Below are 12,356 nucleotides of genomic sequence, written 5' to 3'. Positions count from 1 at the left end.
GAGAAATGAACTAGGGAACATGAGATGTTGACCTGTGTGTGTGTGTGTGTGTGCGCGCGCGCGCACTTCACACTTCAAAATTTGGCTGCAGATCCCACTGTACTACTGTATTAACATCAAGGGCACTGAAGTTTGAATACACGCTCCTGCAAGATGTACCATATTTATTCGAATCTAATGCTCACCCTTTTTTGGCTGAATTACATGGTGAAAATTAAGGTGTGTTAGATTTGATGGCGCATTAGACTTGAGTAAATACAGTATTTTACAGCCTGTGCCTGAGATCTGTCTCCACCCTTCAAAAAGCTAGATTGCAGGAGTGATAGTAATCTAAAACTAGGTGACCTGGAAACACAATCCCAGCATATTAGGTTTCCCCAGCAAGTCAGTGCACCTTTGATTTCTGGGGAAATCAATTGCCTCACCTGTACTTATTTGTATAGGAGATGTGAGAGATGGAACTCAAACCAGTTCTAATGATGTCATGCCATAAATTTAGGCCTCTACTGCAGGTGTGAGTTGAATTGGGAAGTACTGTACTTTGAGATTCAACATGGGTTTGAAATGTTTTAGCATATACCATAAGGTCCTTTAATGCTGCCAGTCTAGGGGCGAAGACTTATCATCTTCATCATAAAATTGGTACCACTGCTCATAGTCACCAATAGTCTCATTCTCCATGAAATCAAGTTAAATTAAGGAGCAAAAAGCTATGAACTGTTACATATATTAACTTTATTAGCAGTATGGTCTTCCAAGAAAGTGTCAAGAGAACTGTACAGCATGTAAAATCCATTACATTTGCAACTTTGCTACAATACCTCGCCCCTCCTTATACACACACGCACACATATACAAACACACAAACGCACCCTCTCCACAAAATCTTTGAAAATGGGTCTAATGCAGCTGTGGTCTGAGCCCTGAACGTTTTGACACCCACCGTCTTTTTACGAGCTCCTACTTCTGCTTTGTAAAATAATATTTTTTTAAAAAAAATCCTTCTACTCTCACTGGGTCTAAAGCTACCCCTTTCTTGAAAATTAAAAAAAGAGAGACCTGCGGTTTCAAATACTGTACAGAAACAAGCATCCCCAAGTTGGTGTAACTCTGGACCAGCTGGAAAGATGCAAGGCAGTTCCAGGAGCACTCTACAGAGTTTTGTCAACAATCACACAATTGAATAGCATTTCTTCCTCCCGCTTCTCCCACTGCCCCAAGGCACCCGTGTTTACATATTAAATAAAACATCAAACAAACAAAAACTACATGTAAACTTCACTGGTTGCCATCTGTTTAAAGTAATATTTATTTTTATTTATTTATATAAAAAGTTCAAGTAAAGAAGACACACCAGGCCCTTTCCTGATGTGGTACCACCACAACATAATAAATCATCCAGTGAGGTTTTAATTGTTAAGAGTGCTGGATCAAAGTCTGGGAGCTCCAGGATCAAATCCTCACTCAGTCACAAAGGCCACTGAAACTCAGGATTGCTAGGACAATGAAAGGAGGGGCTAGGCATGGCATGCCTTGAACTCCCTGAAGGAACAGTGGGGTATAAATGCAATTTATAATAAATAATAATATAAGCAGACTTGACCTAATTGGTTGCAGGTCCCTGCTGTGGGTTTCAGAATTTGGAACCCGAAGATTTGTGGCCTTGCAGAGCTTGCCTGTCCCACCAAGTTGGTACTGGAGCCTGGGATGAATGATAAATGCAAGCCCACACCAGCTCCTTTGGATGCAAAAGCACTCTTTTCTAAAGCAAGGATGGGGAACTGCTTGGACTGTCCAAATGCTGTTGGGCAAACAGAACTCCCAGTGATCTCAACATCACCAGGAAGGCCAGAGTGGTCCCCCATCGCTGCTCAACACACGGCTCCTCCCCGAGGCTCCAGGGGGCCACGCCAGGCCCAGCAAACCTCTCAACTGAGTACCAGAGCACCCGCCTTCTCAGTTCCTCTCCCTGCATGACCACTGTGACTATCTGCCTCAGTGCTGGCACTGGTGGTCCAGACATGAGCACCACCTTTTATTCTGAAATTTGCTCACTTGCAGTGCTGCAAAAACCAAGAGGTCCTGGCACAACGCTGCAAGCTGCAGGCACACAGGAGGTGCAGCACCCAGCAATGAACTGTGTAACATTTGAACAGGGCATATTCACCTGGGCATTGGATGGGCGTCTTCCACCCACATGGGTCTTAGGCAGGCAAGAACTAGCTCTGCCTCTTCTTTCCCAGGTGGCTGTTGCGAATGAAGCACATTCTGCACATGATCAAGGGAGGCACAGCCTCCTTGCTTATTGTGGAACATGCTATTCCAAAAAGGCAGAGGTCTGGGTTTCCCTGGTAAGCACTAAAGCACCAGGAGGATAGGAAGTGGCTGTCAGTACCATTCCCTGATGCACACATCTGCCGGTGTTGCAGTTTAACATTTTCAATTATATATACCCATCAGCACACCTTCATTTTAGACTAAGCATTTCCCTTGTTTTCATAATACTTCTCTTGCCACATCCCCCTCCCCCTCCAAAAAATTGTCGTAGCTAGCAAGTGACTTTTCTTCTTCCTCTTCTTGCATAAAATGGCAAGATTCGTTGGTCAGATGCAAAAATGTGGGCTTCGGTCTCCACCAGCTGCAACAATGAGGAGTGCAGGGCCGATGTTTTTTATTATTATTATTCTTTTCTTCATAGCCATTACCAAGAGTCCAGTGTCCCAACTGCAAGTCCACAAATGCAGGCACAGTGGATTGATGGGGGGGGGTGGAATGCTCTCACTGAAAGCCCAGGCTCCTTTTCCAGACCTGTTTCTCATAGCACCACAACAGGAAGTGAAGGAACAAATCAAAGCATAAAAGTGCGCCTACAAGTAACAGGAAGGGCCACTGCCTTCTCTAGGATACAAAAACTTCTTACTTCCAGAGGAGCATTTTGTTTCTTTTTTTAAAAAAAAGAGGAGCCTGGTTAGCCTTGAGCTCAATTTTCCAATCCTTATACTGCCCCAGCAACAAAAGCAAGAGGAGCAGAGGAGAGGCAGGCAGCCATGTTTCTTTCTGAAGCTCTTTGTTGCTGCTCTCAGTGCTTCATATCACCCCCACCCGCTTTTAAGCAGTGGTAGGTCTCAAGTCCTCTCCTCCCCCCTTTCAGCAATGGTAGATCTCGTTGTCAGAGACTGGCACTGTCCGTCGGAAACCCGAGCCCTTCGCCTCTGTCTCCCATATGTTGTCGTAACTGAAGTCGCTCTGGAAACTCTGGAGTTCGGCATAATCGTGGTAGGCAGAGTCGAGGCGCTCTCGTCCGCTGTCGGGCAGGTCGTACGTTCTGAGGCTTTCATCTACAGAGGCAGTGGATAAATTGAGGCACAGGAATTAGACATAATATCTAGACATAAACACGGGGAGCTGCTTATTAAGGAGTAAAGTAAAGGTGACGGGACTCCTGACCATTAGGTCCAGTCGTGGCCGACTCTGAGGTGCAGCGCTCATCTCGCTTTACTGGCCAAGGGAGCCTGTTTACAGCTTCCAGGTCATGTGGCCAGCATGACTACCAGAGCAGCGCACGGAAACACCGTTTACCTTCCCACCGGAGCTGTACCTATTTATCTACTTGCACTTTGACGTGCTTTTGAACTGCTAGGTTGGCAGGAGCAGGGACCGAACAACGGGAGCTCACCCCGTTGCGGGGATTCGAACGGCCAACCTTCTGAACGGCAAGCCCTAGGCTCTGCGGTTTAACCCACAGTTAAACCTGCATGCAAATGCACCTATTTGAGGCCCAAGCTGGGAATCGGAAACCTTGTCCTCTGGCCTGACATTAGCAAATGTTTGACTGACAGATACAGATCCCACAATTGTGTAATTCCCTCCCGAGAGATGCACCAAGCTGCCTCCTCCTTTTGGTTTTCTCTGAAAACCTTTCTACTCTGTGGAATCTTTTTAGGACTGACTGGTGCGTGGCCCTTTTTCTTAAACCCAACCAAACTATATTGTTTTGTTTATTTGCAAGGATTTCTACGCCACCATCACCACGAGAAAATTGTCACAGCAAGATGCACAGTAAGATTACATTCATAAAACAAAATATAGTAAAATAAAATAAAAAATCAGTAGATCAGCTTAAAACATTAAACATAGCAGAGATCACCCTTTAGGTAAAACCTGCGTGTAAATAGGTGAGTTTTAAGCAGGGGCCTAAATAGCCACTCTGAACTTGGCCACACTTCTGCTTGTCCCTTGACTAAAAAGCACAGGTTGTTTTGAGTGATTTTCCACTTATCCCATGTTTTCTTGGCACAGGTCCAAGCAGTTTTGCCTTTGCCCCACTGCTTTCGCCCATAAAACCCACTTTTTAGCATTAAAGTGGAACAACTGGCAAACTTGGAAAACCTGATTGTGGTTTGTTCTGATTTAGTGCTAAACCATAGGTTTTCCTGGGGGAAAGCAGCAGGGCAAATGGAAGTGTGGATGAGGCTTGTGTCTGGCCATCGGAACTCTCCCCATGACACTCAACCTCGAGCCACACCCCCTTGCCACAAGCCACACCTCTTCCTGGCCTTGCTTCACACCCTGTGTGCTTTTGTCTGGCCTGAATGTTACCTTGAGCTCCAAAAATTGCCTCTTATGCATAGAAACCATATGGCTTGTTTGTTGCTCTGCTACCTTGCTCCTTCTGCCCTCCCATCACTGGCATGTGGCTCACATGGTTGCCCAGGTGGGAATGCGGTCCTCGGGAGGGGAAAAAGTTCCCCACACCAATGTATTCTTTTTTTTAGAGTACTTGGCGCTGGGATTGTATTGTGAGACAGCCCAAGAAACCTGGGACTCACCTGAATGCAGCAAGGAAGTTGTCAGAAATTCATCCCGTGATAAGGTGCTCTGAATGGTGGAGGGAGAAGAGAGGAGAAACAAAGTTGGTGTTAGCAATGTCACTTAAAAAATGCAGATGGAGTCCAGAGAGAAAATAAATCTTAGTAACCTGTAACCCAGGAGTTAGCAAAACCCAAACACACTAAAGCAGGTGTGTGGGAATCTCTGGCCCTCCAGATTTTGCTGAACTACAACTCCCATCAGCCCCAGCTATCATAGCCAAAAACCAAGGATGATGGGAGTTGTGGTTCAGCAACATCTGGAAGGCCACAGCTTCCCCACACCTGCACTAAGGAGTACTCCCCTTTAGACTGTACTCACTGAGGTCAAACAATCGGTGTCTGGAGAAGGCATCGCTGAGAAATTAAAAATGGACCCAGGCATGTTGCATCTCTTTTGAGGTGTTTGCTCTTGCCAATGGTTGTCAGGCAGAGGTTGGGAGTTCTTCTTCTGCACCAGAGGATTATGGGAGACAGGGACAGACACAGGTATGGCTGGGTAGCCATTCTGCTGCTCCAAGGAGCTCTTTCCATGGTGTTTCATGAACTTCAAAGGAAAAGGAAACACGGCTATATTTAGCTGGTTATTCCAAGGAGATTCTGTCTCACTCTACCTCTCATGAAGCTTTGTTTAAGGTACTGGTGGGAAACCTGTGGCCCTCCAGATGCAGTTGGAATTAATCTCAAGAAAACTTCGAGAAAAGTTACTAACACAGAAAAGCGAGGGGATGGCTCTTCTACAAATAAATACTTATTTAAGCTCAAAGGAGCTTGTACTTATTTCAATTTATGTCACACTGGTGGCTTTCCCCTCACAGCACACAATTTGGGGGTTCCTTTGTTAAACTTTGGGGCACCTTTTCAAGGGATCTACTGTCAACTTAACGTGCATAATACCTCTTCAAGGAAGTTGGGGTCTCCTGCTCTGTGCGAAGAAGGGGAATTTGGTGTATAAGGGTCAGCGTACATAGGGGAGGAAGGCAGAGGCACGTTCTCCAGGTTAGTGGGAGCTGTGCAAGTTCCTCTTCGCAAGTTCCATGGTGGCAGCTACAGGAAGAGAAAAGAAGGTTAATGAATGTGATGCCTCACTGCTTGAGGAGAAATTGGTTCCAGGGAAAGGTTAGTGCAGGAGTCAGCAAACTTTTTCAGTAGGGGGCCGGTCCACTGTCCCTCAAACCTTGTGAGGAGCTTGACTATATTTTGATAAAAATAATGAACAAATTCCTATGCCCCACAAATAACCCAGAGATGCATTTTAAATAAAAGGACACGTTCTATTCATGTAAAAACACGCTGATTCCCAGACCGTCCGTGGGCTGGATTTAGAAGACAATTGGGCCGCATCCGGCCCCCGGGCCTTAGTTTGTCTACCCATGGGTTAGTGTACCTACAACATCATATGCAATGCAGTGCATGCAGGGAATTATGATGTAAGCACTGGAACATGGGAAGAAGCTGTATAAAATTACTACTGGTACTTGAAGGGGAGAGTCTCAGGCCTGAGAGTTGAATTAGACTTGTAAGTCACTTGTCACCTGAAAGTCTCCAAGTGACTTACAATGCATTTAAAACATAAATATAAATGTATCATGCCATAACAACAGAACAAAACAACCCACGTAACAGAGAAAGGAAGTGTTGGAAGCACACCGCTAACAAAACAACATCATAATAGTTTATTCAAAGGCCTGGGGCAAAAAGTTTTGTCTTTCCCTGGGGCTGAGAAGATGTCAAAGAAGGCATCAGGTGGACCTCACTGTGGACAGCATTCCACAGACAGGCACAACGGTAAAGCCCTCTCCCTTATCACACCTCTGAGCCTCCCTTGAACTAGACTTAGTTCCTTTTTAAAAATGGACTTCCCAACCTCTGATTTATACTAGCAGCAGTTCCCCAGGTTTTCAGGCAGACATCTTTCCCAGCCCTGCCTGGACCTCGGCACATGTCCTGCCTCTGAGTTGCAATTCCTTGCTACCAACGTAAGAGCCTGTGATCAGGCCAATGGCCCATCTTGTCCACCCAGATGCCTGTGGGGAAGCCTCAAGAGAACCCAAGCCCAAGGGGACTCTCCCCTGTTGTGGTTTCCAGCAACTGGCATTCAGAAGCATTGCTGCCTCGGACTGTGGAGGCAGAGCATAGCCATCGTGGAGGAAGTTCGAACATCGGTCTCTTCTCCTGGTCGCTTACATTGTTCACATCCAGATGCAACGGGGGAAGAGCAGGATGGTGGTGTTGCTGCACCACGGCGGAGTATGGCTCATTGTACACTGGAGAAAGGACTTCTCCACTGGGATGCTCTGGGATGAGCTGGAAATGGTTCCTTTCCCCATCCTGGCTGTGGGGTTGTGGCTGCTGGGCCAGCGGCCCACATTTCCCTTTGGATTTTCGAGAGCTTCCTTTCCTTTTCAGCTCAGCTTTTGGCATCCCTGTGCTTGTCGAGACTGGCTTTCCTGGACACTGAGAAGAAAAGGAGAAATCATGTGATTTGGTTATCTGAGAACCAAGCTCCAGTTATGTGCATTTTCCTCCAACATGATGATGATGGATTACGTTCTTCTGTCCTGTCTCCTAGTTATATTTCCTTGTTGTAACATCCTCTTTGGTCCCAGCTCTCACTGTGTCAGTTTAGTTTAGTTTTATTAAACATTTATTCATTAATTTTATGCTGGCCTGTTTTTTTACTTTAAAAGATTTATACACCGCTTAATTGTAAAAAAAAACCCAAGTGGTTTACAAAAATAATGCAATAATGAAATGATCAGTAAAATAGTTAAAAGCAACCAACATTAAAAAAAGGTTATTAAAATCAGTAACAAGCTAAAAGCCTGATTAAAATCCATGTCAATATTCTGCATGTCTGGAGAGGCTTGCCTAAACAAAAATCTTGTTAGCAGACTCCAAAAAGCGTACAGCAAACTCTCCCAAGCAAAAACCAGAACAAAAGAGAAAGCCATGCAAATTTGTTTAATTTATTGAATTCTCAGAATTTAATGTTTCTTGATGCAGATTACTATGTTAGAGATCCTGCCCCCTGTCACAGAATATATACAAACCCTGGTGGTCAGGATTCAACCAGGATCCTGAACATCAAGGATCCTGCTCATAAAGGAGGTGGCATGAAAACCACTTCATGTTGCAGCTTATCTGGGCACCTAATTTCCAAAATGTTTACCTACCCGGACTGGTTGAGCCTGGGAGTCATCAGCTAGTCGGCATTCTGGCATCACACCAAATGACTGCCTCTCGGAAAGGGAGCCCGCGCTGTTCTGGGAGTGGTGTGTGGATGTTGCCCCCTTCCCTCCTGATGCCCAGGAGTTTGTTCGGCCATCAGACGTGAGTGAGCCTCTCCCGCTTCCTGAGAACTGAAGCAACAAACAAGGAAGAGGAGGACAGGGTTCTCGGTTATTAAATATTGCATAGTTACAGCTGACTTTCTTTGGGCCAATGTGATACAGAAGGACAGAGTGCTGGCTGCTGGCAACAAAAACCCAGGTTCAAATCCTACCCAGTTATGGATTTATCTGGCACAATCTACCTCTCAGGGCTGTTGTTAAGGGAAAGTGCAATTAACAAACTGGAAAGTGCAACAGGAATGGTACACAATAAAGGTGAAAGACAATTCTCACATTTAATAATGATGTAAGAACAACCCTGTTGGATTAGGTCAGTGGCGCATCTAGCATCCTGTTCTCGCAGCAGCCACCCAGATGCCCATTCTGTCACACACTGGCATGATGAAGAAATAAAACCCACACAGATCTGGGACCACTTTTGCTCTCAAAGACTCCCACGGAATGGTATGACACTTGTAGGATGCAAAAACGACACAACCACTGGAGCAACTACATCATCTCTGCCCCCGCTTTGACGGGTCTGTAGCTAGTGCACAATAAATGGATGGGGAAACAGCCAGCTCCTAAGTATTCTGCATAGGTTGTTTTGTTTTAAGCAAGCGGGGAGTCTGTGGAACCTTACCTGAGCCAGGTGGTGTGGCTTTGGTCCTGAGAAGCTCTCCGATCCAGAAAGGGAGGAATCAGCATTACGGAACTGAGCTGTCTTCAGGCAGTACAGCCATTCTTGGTAATCGTCATAGCTGGGGCAAATCACCCGAATGGAGTTGATTAAACGGCCTGCAAGGAATATAGATTACATTGCCTTGAACGTGATTCGCTCGGGATGTCACACCGGACCATGGTTTGCAAGCTCCTTTCAAAAAAGCACGGTTGGAAAGTTCTGCTTTATTTACCCGCTTAACCCAGTCCTGTCTGACTGGCAGTGGCTCTCCAGTACCTCTCAACCTCCAGAACCTTTCCCATCACCAGCTCTTTGATCCTTTTAACAGGAGATGGCGCTGGGGATTAAACCTGGGGCCTTCTGCATGCAAAGTACCGTGTGCTTTACTACTGAGCAAGATCAGCGGCTTCTTGATTTCTGACTCTGGATTGCTACTTCATTAGAACAAACCATAGTTAAAGCTTCCTTAACCAAAGTCTGAATGGAGCCTATGATTTCTCCATTCTCTTTCAAATGCTGCTTTCCCCCACTCCTTCTTTGTAGAGAAGTGTCCCTTCAACGACTTGGTCTAATTATCTAAGGCACCACAATTTCTGCCACTTCCTCGGCCTGAATTAAACAGTCCCCTTCTCACTTTATGCTTGTGATTTGTAGCATACCTTCTATTAGGAAAGATGTTTTCTCGTTTTCTTCAAATTGCACCTGGATTGCATTCAGAGGCAGTTCTCCCTGTTGGCAGAGAGGGTGGGATGGGGTGGGGATTAGTAAATTTGAAAGAAAAAAATTAACACACACCTTCCAAGCCTGAGTTTCCTCCTGTTGAAAATATTTTAAAATAAATAAGCAAATGCTGTTGAACTAAACTGAGAAACATGTTATTCGCCTATGGCAAATTAAAAATCAACTGAGGAGATTCACTATGGGTGCCTCCAGACTGTCAGTATATTGCTAGAGAGATCTGTACACACACCAGAACTTTAGAATCGAGTAATTAAAGTGTTGGAGGACAGGAGTGCCTGGTGTGCTCTGGTCCATGGGGTCACGAAGAGTCGGACACGACTAAACAACAACAACAATTTAAAGTGTATTAAAGCACCCTGTGTGCATGGTTTTTTGTTTAACTGGATTTAATTGCGCTAGGACAACAGACTGTGGTTTGGAAAGTGACAGGGAAATACATGGAACACTGTGAGATGAGTGAATGACTTCTCCACGCCGTGTATAGCTGAACTGTGGAACTCTCTGCCTCAGGAAGCACTATTGACTGCCAACCTAGATGACCTTAAATGAGGATTGGACAAATGTGGGGGAGGACAAAGCTATCCATAGCTACTAGCCATAACGACTATGCTCTGCCCTCCACTGAATGCCAGTCACTAGGAATCACAAGTAGGCAGAAAATTGTTGACTCATGTCCGACTTGCATGCTTCCCACGGGCTTCTGGTTGGCCACTGTGAGAACAGGAGGCTGGATTAGATGGGCCCCTGGCCTGATCCAGCAGGCTCATCTTATGTTCTTACCAGTAAGGTGTGTAAACACCCTGCAAAGGAATCAAGGGGCTTTGGCAAGGTCCTTTTTATTGAGCACAAATCGTGATGAATGCACATGTTGGTTATCCTGGTGATTATACGTGATCCTTGCTTCCAGCACTACTGATGCCTACTAAAGTTTTGGGGTGGGCACACTGCATGCCCCATAGCTTCCTGCTGGCATCCTGTAATTTTTTATACCACAAAAGTTCTGGTTTGTTTTTTGTCCTACTTTTGTTGTGCTATAGTGCAAGAGCAATAATGCACTAACATTGGGAAAGCATCACAGATAATCTAATAAAGTGGAATGATGCGTTGGCAGTCCTGTATAAATCTACCACTAATGCGCTATTATTGCATCAATGATACGTTATGGAATACACCTGCAAAAAAAAAAAACCCACCAGTCTGAAGGGGCCCAGGACGAATTTTTGTTTTCATACAACTGCCCCGTAAACAGATCAGAACAAATGCTCAATAGAAATCAAATATAGTTTAACCCCCATGTAAGCTTTGAGCAAACAAATCAAGATGAACGTTCAATAAACAGGCCATCCAGAAGCACCATGATAGTGCCTCCAGTCACTATTTTATGGGAGGAATTCTAGTGCATACTGGTTTGGGCATTTTATGAGTTGAAGCACTCTGTCTCCCTAGCACAACAAATCTACCTTTAAAAAAAAACACTCCAGACTTTTTGCAGTTAGGGAAGTTATCTGCCCATGTTATCTAATAATAAACACTGGCAATAAAAACAAATCTAAATGCTTCTACTCCAAAGCATAGCCTTAAAAAGCTGGGTCTCTGTCTTGATTCTATGTTGTCAAAGACGAAACACCCACATACAAGAGGAGCCTATCAGGACGTTTGAGGGAGCTCCAATGTTTGCAGATCTATTTGTATTTTTAAACGAAGAGAATCCCCAAAACAGCTGAAAGAGAACTGAGCATGCTCAGTAGCCAAAGAATGTGTGTGGGCAAGGGGGAAGGGATGGGGTATTTGCTCAGCTCTTGTTTGTGGGTTTCCCACAGGCATCTGGCTGGCCACCATGAGAACAGGATACTGGATGGGCCACTGGGCTGATCCAACGGCCTGGCTCTTCTTACTTGAAAATATGTGGACACTTAGACAATGCATAACGCAACCTCAGAGGGATTAGGGAAGGAGGGGGCTTTAATGTTTAGCTGTTTCCTTTGACAAACACAAACAGAATTAGGCAAATCAATGTCACTAGTTTGCATAATTTATGCAGGTTACAGAATGCAACTGTTGGTGCATGGACTAGACAGCCCTCCAGTCGGGTGGGGAGGTTTTCTGATTTACTTTCTTAGTGTCCAAAAAAAGGTCACGTCTGACACTTAACAGAAGCACCCCACACTGCAACAATTTGTTTCACGTCTCGCTAGTGTGCTTACCTAAAAAAACAGTTGCAACTGATAGACTCTCTGCACTTTGTTCTCCGAAACTCCTGAGTCATCATCCCAGTTTTGGATGCTCCCCAAACATTGTTTACTCTCCGATACAGTTTGCTCAGGATAACGGCTGCAGGGGACTCAAGTTTGACTTTCCAAGTGACCTCAGTTAAGACGAGGATCTTGGAAAGTCCAAAGTTCTGCATGAAGACTGAACAAAACAAAGGTGTGTGTCTGCGCAAGAGGCAGAAGCCAGGGGGAAGACAGAGGTGAAAGGCATATTCAGAGAAAGATACGCGAGAGGGATTTCTGGAGGTGGCTCAGTTACTAAAACAGCCATTCCAGAACGGAGCAGGGATACAGGAATAGAGGCAGGGGTCTTTCCTAACCCTACCTGGAGGTGCTGGAGATTGAACCTGAGACATTTTGCATGCACAGGTGCTCTACCACTGTATTACAGCCCTTCCTGAAATTACATTGTGTGGATTGTTGAGGAAAAACCTGCAAGCATGAGCAGCACCGAGTCCACAAT

At 45.2% G+C, this 12,356-nt stretch overlaps 1 protein-coding gene across 3 annotated transcripts in view; it reads right to left on the bottom strand.

Annotated features, from left to right (window-relative positions):
* Nucleotides 1-715: 715 nt before the first annotated feature.
* Nucleotides 716-12,356, bottom strand: part of PLEKHN1 (pleckstrin homology domain containing N1) — a gene marked incomplete at its 5' end in the record, with an annotated part of 55,716 nt that continues 44,075 nt past the window's right edge. For 2 of the 3 annotated variants that reach the window (XM_083453948.1, XM_083453947.1), the window contains 8 exons: nucleotides 716-3,338; nucleotides 4,830-4,878; nucleotides 5,191-5,415; nucleotides 5,766-5,915; nucleotides 7,056-7,325; nucleotides 8,045-8,230; nucleotides 8,844-8,998; nucleotides 9,542-9,611. In XM_083453948.1, coding sequence (XP_083310074.1) covers nucleotides 3,148-3,338; nucleotides 4,830-4,878; nucleotides 5,191-5,415; nucleotides 5,766-5,915; nucleotides 7,056-7,325; nucleotides 8,045-8,230; nucleotides 8,844-8,998; nucleotides 9,542-9,611 — 1,296 coding nt within the window. In that variant the 3' untranslated portion in view covers nucleotides 716-3,147. The remainder of the gene's footprint in view (nucleotides 3,339-4,829; nucleotides 4,879-5,190; nucleotides 5,416-5,765; nucleotides 5,916-7,055; nucleotides 7,326-8,044; nucleotides 8,231-8,843; nucleotides 8,999-9,541; nucleotides 9,612-12,356) is intronic. The other variant, XM_083453946.1, reaches the window with a different exon arrangement.

Source organism: Podarcis tiliguerta (assembly GCF_965153285.1).
Source record: "Podarcis tiliguerta genome assembly, chromosome: 8".
Lineage (NCBI taxonomy): Eukaryota > Metazoa > Chordata > Lepidosauria > Squamata > Lacertidae > Podarcis > Podarcis tiliguerta.
The sequence above is the reverse complement of the archived record's forward strand: the minus strand, read 5'-3'. Positions and strand labels throughout refer to the sequence as shown.